Source organism: Lepisosteus oculatus, chromosome 5 (assembly GCF_040954835.1).
Source record: "Lepisosteus oculatus isolate fLepOcu1 chromosome 5, fLepOcu1.hap2, whole genome shotgun sequence".
Classification (NCBI taxonomy): Eukaryota; Metazoa; Chordata; class Actinopteri; order Semionotiformes; family Lepisosteidae; genus Lepisosteus; species Lepisosteus oculatus.
This window is the reverse complement of record NC_090700.1, coordinates 52,895,646-52,904,541: the sequence shown is the minus strand read 5'-3', so window position 1 is coordinate 52,904,541 and position 8,896 is coordinate 52,895,646. Positions and strand designations below refer to the sequence as shown.

General features: G+C 40.7%; 1 protein-coding gene across 1 annotated transcript; it reads left to right on the top strand.

The window, feature by feature from the left end:
- The first annotated feature begins 77 nt into the window (after nucleotides 1–77).
- Nucleotides 78–8,896, top strand: fam174b (family with sequence similarity 174 member B). Its single transcript, XM_006628986.3, has 3 exons — nucleotides 78–829; nucleotides 1,448–1,579; nucleotides 4,067–8,896. The coding sequence occupies exons 1-3, from the start codon at nucleotides 561–563 to the stop codon at nucleotides 4,068–4,070; spliced, it is 405 nt and encodes a 134-aa protein (XP_006629049.1). The 5' UTR covers nucleotides 78–560; the 3' UTR covers nucleotides 4,071–8,896.

Sequence of the window (8,896 nt, the reverse complement as noted above, 5' to 3'; positions counted from 1 at the left end):
TAAAGTGACCTAGGCGGGGGCGGAGGAGCTTCCTCAAGCTGTCACAGGCTGGGAGTCCAATATAAAAGAGACGCCTTTTGTGGTGGCCGCCAAATAGCTGATTGCAACGTCGGTGACAAACTCTTCCGGGTTTGGGTAATCCACGTTTCCTCCTATTAACACCCATTCCCAATAAAACAACTAGGAAGGACTTGCCTGCGGAATCGTGTCATGCGAGCCAGCAAAAATCGCTGCAGCGAGATTTCAGGGACAACAATTATCAGATGAGCTGCGGAGCCCGAGGATGAAAACGAAATGACGGTCCTCTCTCGATATAAGCCTGCATCTTTCGAGGGGTATACTGAGCTGCAGCTTGCAAGGGAATTTCATGAATGACAACTGCGTGTGAGAGGGGAGCGGGCATTTTATTTGAACTAGTAAGTCGGCGGAGGCGCATTTCCATCCTATAACTGAAGACGCCAAGCAAGGACACAAATAGAAAGTTCAGGGATCTGAGGATTGGGAGACAGAGCCTCGGTTCCTCTAGTCCCTAAAAAGAGGGGTGTGCTGTGTAAGGCAGCATGTCTCGGTTGCATGTGGTGTGCACCTTTCTGCTTGCGGTTGCGTGTGGGGTGTCAGCGGTGCTGCCCGCCCTGTCGTCGCCCACAGCGCCGCAGAATTCATCCACAGCCCCCATCCAGAATGTCATCAACAGCACGGACTCGGGGTTGACCATACAGTCCCGCGTCTCGTCTATCCTGAAGGATCTTCCCAAGCTGAAAAATATTGTCATTTTCGTTTGTGGTTTCACGGTGTTCCTCATCGCTTGCTTGGTTATCAAAGTGTTCAGGTAAGTCGCAGTAGGGATCAAACTTGATTTTTTTGATGAAGTCTGCAGGTATTTTTTCCATATGTACCCCCATCTTCATTTGCATGACTTAAACTGTTTTGAAGGAGCTAAAATAACAGCTGTGCCTGCAACATGCATTGGTGCCTTTTAATAACGCAAACGTCTGACAATTTCTCAAAGTGCTTCTGTTTCCATGACTTCGCTTTTAAAACAGTAGTGCCGCAGGAGTCTACACCACCACTATACACAGGGGAAAGGCACAGAAACCCGATTGCTTGAGGTTAATGCTCTTTGGACAGCTGTGACGGCACCAGAAATGCATTAATCTTTGCTTTTAACCTCTGTTGAACGCTGCCTCTTTTCAGCAGCGCCAGCTATTTTAAATGTACATGACGAAAACGTGTTGCTACCTCATTGAAAGGCAAGTCATGGTCCATGGTTTTTAACTCCAGTAGGATTCATTTACATTCTTGCCTCCAAAACGCAGCATCACCATTATACCACTCCTCTGTGTATTTCAAGCCTGCGTTGCTTCCTTCAGTAATGTCGTAGCACACGTCTCCTTGTGTTGTGAAGTTTTTTAAAAAAATGTTTTTATTATCTTTACCATACCAAAAGAGCGGGGCGGAAGATCAGGAAGACGAGAAAGTACGACATCATCACCACTCCGGCTGAGCGGGTGGAAATGGCTCCGCTAAACGAGGAGAACGACGAGGATGAAGATTCTACGCTCTTTGATGTGAAATACAGGTATGTTAATTGCCGGGGCAGCTCCAAACATTGTTCTGTTTGTGTGTGTGTGTAGGAAACTTTTAATCAATAGCTCCCTCCCAGCAAAGCAAAATCTTAACTTTATACAATTCTTTTTTTTAATTGGTGAGTATGGCGGAAAAAAGCCATTGTTTTCTGCAAGAGCAAAGTTCTATGAAGTTGCAGCCAACGCAGATAACACCCCTGCAGGAAATGAAGGAACAGACTCATACCATCTGATGTGGTTATTATGCAAATCTTGCGTGCTGATCAAGAATTTCAGAACCAGAACTGAAGCTATAGTACTTTCCTAAGTAGTTAATATGAAACCTTTATTTTGGTTACCTTTTAATTTGAAGTGACTTTTTTTTTTTCTTCAGTGGAAAATGAAAGCACAACTGAAATGTTATCGTTTGACTTGCAGAGACTGCTAAGTTATACATTTCCATCCAGATGTTGTTAAATTGCACTCTATGATGGTAAATGTGTAAAAAAAAAAAATCCTGGCCTTATGTGCTGTAATAATTACAGAGAAAAAAGAAACCACAGTGAAAATATCTTTATGAAGTGGTTAGAACTGTGGATGGATATCATAGTTTGTTTCACAACTTTAGACCATATTTAGAACCTTCCAAATCCAATGTTGGTCATATATTTTAGAAGTAAATGATTGTGCTGAAAAGATTTTGGGGGAAAAAAAGTGCGTTATCTGGCGGTTTTAATATTGATAGTGAAGAGGTGGTCATAAGCACATAATCAGTATAAGAACCGATGATCCTCTAAACACATATGACGCTGTGTGCATACTTCTTGAAAGTCTGTTCTGTAAAGCCAAATGGATATCTGCCTTAGTCTGTCTTTTTATATATACAGTAGGCTTTTATAATATTGATCTAAGTAATGCGGATCAGTATTTCCCCTACTTGTATTCAAGGTCCAGGTGTAGTAAAGAGTTATAAAGTTCCCCTAGTATTCCCTGGGTATATTACTCTTTAGAAAGGGAAAAAATGAAGTTAAACCAAGGATGTCACTGGGGAAGCAGGAATGCGCTGCTCCAGGCTTCTGTGATTAAGGCCTTATTGTGGGGTACAACCACACACGTTGTTCTTGCTGTAAATATGAAACAGAAGAAGTCCAGTGTTGTAGTAAAACTTGTTTTGAGGCTGGATGCCATGTGCGGTTCTGATATAATAAGTGAAAAACACAGTAAGCTTAATTTAGAACACGATGCCTAAACATACATCTTTAACTGGTCAGAACGACGAGTGGCAGAATGTGGGTGGTCTTGTTAGGCTGCTGAACTATGTAAAATTGTTAACGACTTAATTCTGTTTCAGTCATTAACCCTTGGCAATGCCTTTGACGCTACTGTTCATCTGCAGTGGTTATATCAGCGATGTTGAATATGGTGCAGGTCACCACCATTCCAGTTTGTTCACTTCTCTGTTCAGAATACATTACAAGAACTCGTTATCCGAGTCATAGAGTAAATATTCCACCCTGAGCAAATTGTGCTGAAGGGGAAACAAAATGCTAAGTTTTGCCAAGTCTGTGCCTTTTGCCTTTCACACTCTATAGAAACCTGTCAATTTAGTGCCTCAGTTGGAAATAGTGCTTGCCACAGCAATCAAGTGAATCTTTTACTTGCTCCAGAATGGTGAGCCTTTTTCAAGGCAGTGATAACTTGCTATATCTCCAGAAACCAATTTGATAAGCTCTGTGACCTGATTCTACTTGTAACCCCTGAAACACCACTCTCTGATCTCTGATTCGGTCCCCTTTTTTTATAGAAGCGGGACCTCATTCCACCAGAAATTATTAGAGAATTCAGCCATTTAATCTTGTTTGCTGGAGTTCTGCTGCTTTTGTGAAATAGTTTGATGAGCAAACTGGTATCCGTGTACTCCGTTATTGCATGTAATGTTAACTTCTGAAGAGTTCTAATGGGACTAGTTTGTTTTTGTAAGTAATCCTCATTCCTGAAGCAGTTAAAGTAGTGTTTCAGTAAGTGTTAGGAGCAGGCAACTCCCTTCCTCCCCTCCAATTGTTCATCGAGTCTGACACAGGCTGGCTTCCTGTTTACCTGACATTTCTTCCATTCCTTCCTATGTCAGAAGCCAGGCTCCATTCCTTTTCCTGTTTAATGAGCTAAGCAAGACTTTATCTAAGAAAAGCTTTGAAAGTTTTCAGTTCTTCTCTTAACTGGAATGAAAGAAATGTGCGAGGGAACTTCAAACTTTTGGAAATAAGATGGAATGAATGATTTTTTCCTCAGATTTCCAGTTGCCCAATTTGAGGTTAATATTTATCAGTTTTAAATCCTAGCAGAAACTTAAATCGCCAGGTTTGGATGGGGGAAATTAGGGGAGTTTTATTCAAGTGCCTAGGCTCTTGTATGAATAGAAACTTTTGCTTATTTCCTGTTGTCTGTCCCAAAAAAACAGTGAGTGTGCCAGTTTAATTGAATCTCATTGCTTTCTTCTTCAGGTGAAGACTGTTCCCCCTTCAGACTGAAGCTTCAGCACTGAGGCACTCTGCTGTGGCTGCAGGTCCCAGAAGGAGCGTGTGCGTGTGCGTGTGCGTGTGCGTGTGCGTGTGCGTGTGCGTGTGCGTGTGCGTGTGCGTGTGCGTGTGCGTGTGCGTGTGCGTGTGCGTGTGCGTGTGCGTGTGCGGCTTTGACTTCCGTAACCTCAAATCTCAGAAGAGTGAAGTGACCCAGCATGAAAGATGGTTTGCTCTGCAACGTCAAACCAGTCCTCCATTCATCAGAATGCTTTAATAGGTTATGGGATAACCTTTTTCTGACAGATGCTGTTAATGAAAACTGATGTTACAAGCCGGAGTGTATTTAAATGCTGTATTTGGTTCTCGGGAAGAACAAGGATGGGAAAGAATTGCATAACTGAAATGGCCATTAGTCTTTATTACATGTTAATGGTCTTTTTAGTGCACCAGTTCTTTCCTTGAGAAAAATAGCTCTCCCATGGTTAGGGCTTCTGTAATGACAGCAAAAGCAAAACCATGTTCAATAACACTAAAATAAAGTGGTGAGCAGCTTTATCCAATCTGTAACATGATAGTCGCTTTGGTGATTTGATTATCTTGTACCACAGAACTAAAAGAAAGCTGCACTTTACAAGATGAATTCCATCATATCCTCAAACGAGGGTGATCTGTTTTCCAAATGGTTTGCCCAAGCGAACCCTCAGATGTGGTATTGTATTAACACTCAGATTGCTAACAGCAGAGCAAAATGTTGAGTTTGAACAGGTTTGCCTGCTGCTTGTGCAATTTAAGGCTGTCAGAATTTGGCTCTGAACGTCAATAATGATAAAGAAGACTTACAGATAAACTTAGGCTGCAGTACAGAGTTTGACTTTGCTGAGCCCTTCACGCAAGTTGACTTAGATAAACATGTTAGTAATAATTCCCAGAGCACATTCCTGGAATATTCTTGAACTAACTGAAAATTATTTGAAATGCTGTCCAAAAGTGGCCCATAAACTACACAGCAGGAATTTCAGTTTTGCTTTTCTTAAATTCCCTTAGGCACGTACTTAAGTGGTGCCAATTAATATGCCCTCTTTTTCTGTGCTGGAAGCATCACAAGCACCACTGTCTGCATGCAGACCCCTTGAAGACCTAGAGTTTAGTGTAGTAATCAAAAGCTACAAATCGGTAAGATTTCAGCCATTTCATGTTTTTCATTCCAGGGTTATTGATACTGTGTGGTCCAACAGAACTGGATTTGTACTGATCTGACTTTCACCCACAACAGCATTCAGAGATTTTTCAGATATTTCACAAAACTATTAGTCACACTAGTTTAGTACGGGCGAGTGCCGCTTGTCTTGTATGGTTTTGGGTAGTCAGTGGAGGTTCGCTAAGGTGTTGAAGACGCCGAAGACCCTGCGTTTCGGGTTTTCTTTTGTAGTCAGGTTAGATTTCCCTTGCCTTCCTAGCCAGCTCCATTTTATTTATTTTTTTTCTTTGGCACCACTCTAGTTCCCTACCCCTGTGTGTTATTGTGTCTTATTACATACCAGACACTTATTCACCTTAATATCATCACTTTTGCAGCGACCCTTGTTATCACACTTCCTAGTCCTTCACCAGAACCCACGTGCATCCAGAAGTTATCCTAAATCTGTCCTAGGGGGGTATGATTCTCGCTTTGGGGTGCAAGAGGTCCTGGGTTCAAATCCCAGACGAGCCCCCAATAATGTTATGGCCCCAAGTGTCTAGGGGTAAAGGGGTGTAACATTTAGGATAATTTTTGGAAGCAGGTGGGTTCTGGTGAGGGACTAGGAAGTGTGATAACAAGGGTGGGTTGAATAAGTGACTGGTAAGACACGATAACACCCAGGAGTAGGGAACTAGAGTGGTGCCAAAGAAAATAAAACAACAAATAAAATGGACCTGTCTAGGAAAGTAAGGGAAAGCTAATCTGACTACGAAAGAAAACCCGAAACACACAGTCTTCGGCGTCTTCAACACCTTAGCTAACCTCCACTGACTACCTAAAACCATACAAGACCAATGCCACTCACCCGTACTAAACTAGTGTGACTAATACAAAGTCAACTAAGTGTGTAGGATGTACCCAATAACCTAAACTAACCTTATACACAGAAGTTCACACAAAAATAAGTGAACTAGGAATACAAATAAGGGAAAACTAGAGTAATCAACAGGAACAGGGTACAAAAGAACACAAAAATTGAACATGTAACACGTTAGTACTACATGTACTAAAAGAACACAAAAATTGAACATGTAACACGTTAGGGCAAGGTTATGGCAAAAAAAAAGGATAAACACACAAACAAAAGTATAAAGAAACTAACAGAAACCAACAAAACAACAAAGCCGAAGCTATACGAAAACACACACGCAAAGCAAAACAACAAACCAAAGCTAAAGCAAAAGCAAAGTCAAACAAAAGGCCTCTTCCTTCTGAGGGCTTCTATGATATATAGTAAATAAGATAAGTTCTGATTGGCTGAGAAGCTGATTGAAGATGATGTCATACTGAACAGTGGTGTAATGGTGGGCCAATGGGGGAGGGAGAACAATCAAAGGTCAGCAGTGTGGAACATAACAACAAACACACATAGACCACACACTGGGATGTAACAGTTACACCCCTTTACCCCTAGACACTTGGGGTTTTAACAATAGTATAGATGGATAGCATATGTCCCTTCAATTGACAGCTATAGGACTGGAAGACGTGCAATGTAAAAAAATATCAGGAACTAGCTTAAGTATTAAGAACCTACTTTTAGCCTGACCCCTGTCTCATGGTTTTTGTGTTCCAATTAAACTCTAAATAGAGAAAAAAATAATAATTAGTTCAATCAAGCCCTCTGACAATGATCCTGCCAAAGACAATCAAAAAGGTCTGATTAAAGCCATTCATGAAGTGTTAGTCTGGAATTCAAGACCTCTGCTGGAATGAAAACCAGAAGGCAAGTCGAAACTAAATCAGTCTTGTAGAGTTAGTCGTTTCCAGATATTTTATGTCTACTGTACATTAAGAATGATAAAAATATTTAAAGTAGAGGTATAGTTTTTTTAATAGACATATATACAAGTGTGGTCAATGTTACGGATGACAATGTTAAATGTTGTGATTTAAATGTGATTTATGATCTCCAGCTATTCTGTTGTATAGAATATGATTTGCTTACTAACCACTAATACTGCATATAAAGTGTTTGGCAATGCAGTTGCTCCTTTGTGCTGGGCACTGTTGAGTGTCACTGTTCTATTTGTGGGATTCTCCCATTGTGCTGCTACGGGGGTTGGTGTTTAAAAAGAGTTTTGCATAATAACTGACATTTTGGTGTGTAAGTAAAGTAGGGAAATGACACTTCATGTTGTATGTAAAGTCTTGGACAAAAATGCACTCCATTGCATAATTTGTGTGATACAAATGGATGGAAACTCTCTGTTCTTGCATTAATATTGATTGCCATGCCTTTTCCGATATGGAATTTCCCACAAATGTGCTTTATTGGATTATTTAAAATCCAATAAAACATTGTGTTAGAGACGATCTCCTGAGGTCCACATGTTTCAGGAAACTTCAGCACATACAGGAACAGATTTAAGTGAAACTTTGACCACTCCGTCAGTAAATTCTGGACCCTGTTCTATGTGTTGCGTTGCTGTTGGGCAGAAGGATGGTCTCTCTTACGGAGAGAAAAAAAATGTAACTGAATACCAGTGTTAGTAACCTAAAAATCAGCAGCTGAGGAAAAGTTGTCATTTAATCTTGGCCATCATGGCCAGAGACAGAAAACCATACCAAATGTATTCATGAACTGAGACGAGATTTTCAAATGTACTAATGCTCACAAATGCAGTTCTACAGAAGTATGTCTGGGATAATCTTCCTTCACAGCACAGAAGAAATAACGGGAATGCATGAAGGGGGTCATAGAATGAAGTTCTTCAATCACCAAGTAAATTGTGAAGGAAGTCTAGCTTTCTTTATTGAGACTAGTGTGCTACCTTTTTTTTTTGTCGCTGTGTTCAAGGTGAATGTGAAGGTGCACCTGTCGCACTCCCACAGGCCCGAGGTAAAGAATTGCTGTATCTGTACACAAGCCTATGTGGTTCTTTTCAATAATTAGCTAATGTGCTCGGTTACTAAAACACATCTGCTCGTCAGTGACGCAACGCAGCACCTCTGTTTATCTCCAGACTCGTGGCTGTATTATACTGATGTATTATGACTGTCGATGACCTTGTGTACTGAGGTTTAATACAGCGCGCTTACTTTTGTCAGGACCATAACACCTGTCTTTGGATTTAGATGCAGAGATCTTCCTAATTCAGATGCAGAGATCTAGTCCTTTGCACTTTTTCCATTGCTCTGTGGAAGCGTTTTTTGTATTGCTATAAAAAATAGAGGCTCTGGTGAGTGAGTCGGCAGTCGGCTAACTAGACTAGAAGGATATATTGTAAGAAAATATTTACTATAGTAGATTGGCAAGCTTTGAAGAAATTAATGTCGTTATATTGTACCGATGTTCCAGTGTGACACGTAGTCAAAAAGTGTTTTGCAGATTCCGGTATTTTTTTGTCTTGCCAACGAAATATGGACAGTGTCATGTTTTGCTGTTTGATCTGAAATGTGTACATGAAAACAGTTCCAAACTTTTGTAAAAATTAAGGTAAAGACTTTGTGTTGGGGAAGGGGGTGTTGACCTGTGGCTTTAATTATTTGTAGTCCTGAAACTACATGTCTAAACATCATTCTACTGTCTTACATGTGAGAATTAAAGATGTACATTTCAAGCACTGTAA

Coding starts and splice junctions, on each gene's coding strand:
- fam174b (XM_006628986.3), top strand. CDS start 561: ATGTCTCGGTTGCATGTGGTGTGCACCTTTCTGCTTGCGGTTGCGTGT. Junction 830..1,447: donor TTGGTTATCAAAGTGTTCAG/GTAAGTCGCAGT, acceptor CCATACCAAAAG/AGCGGGGCGGAAGATCAGGA.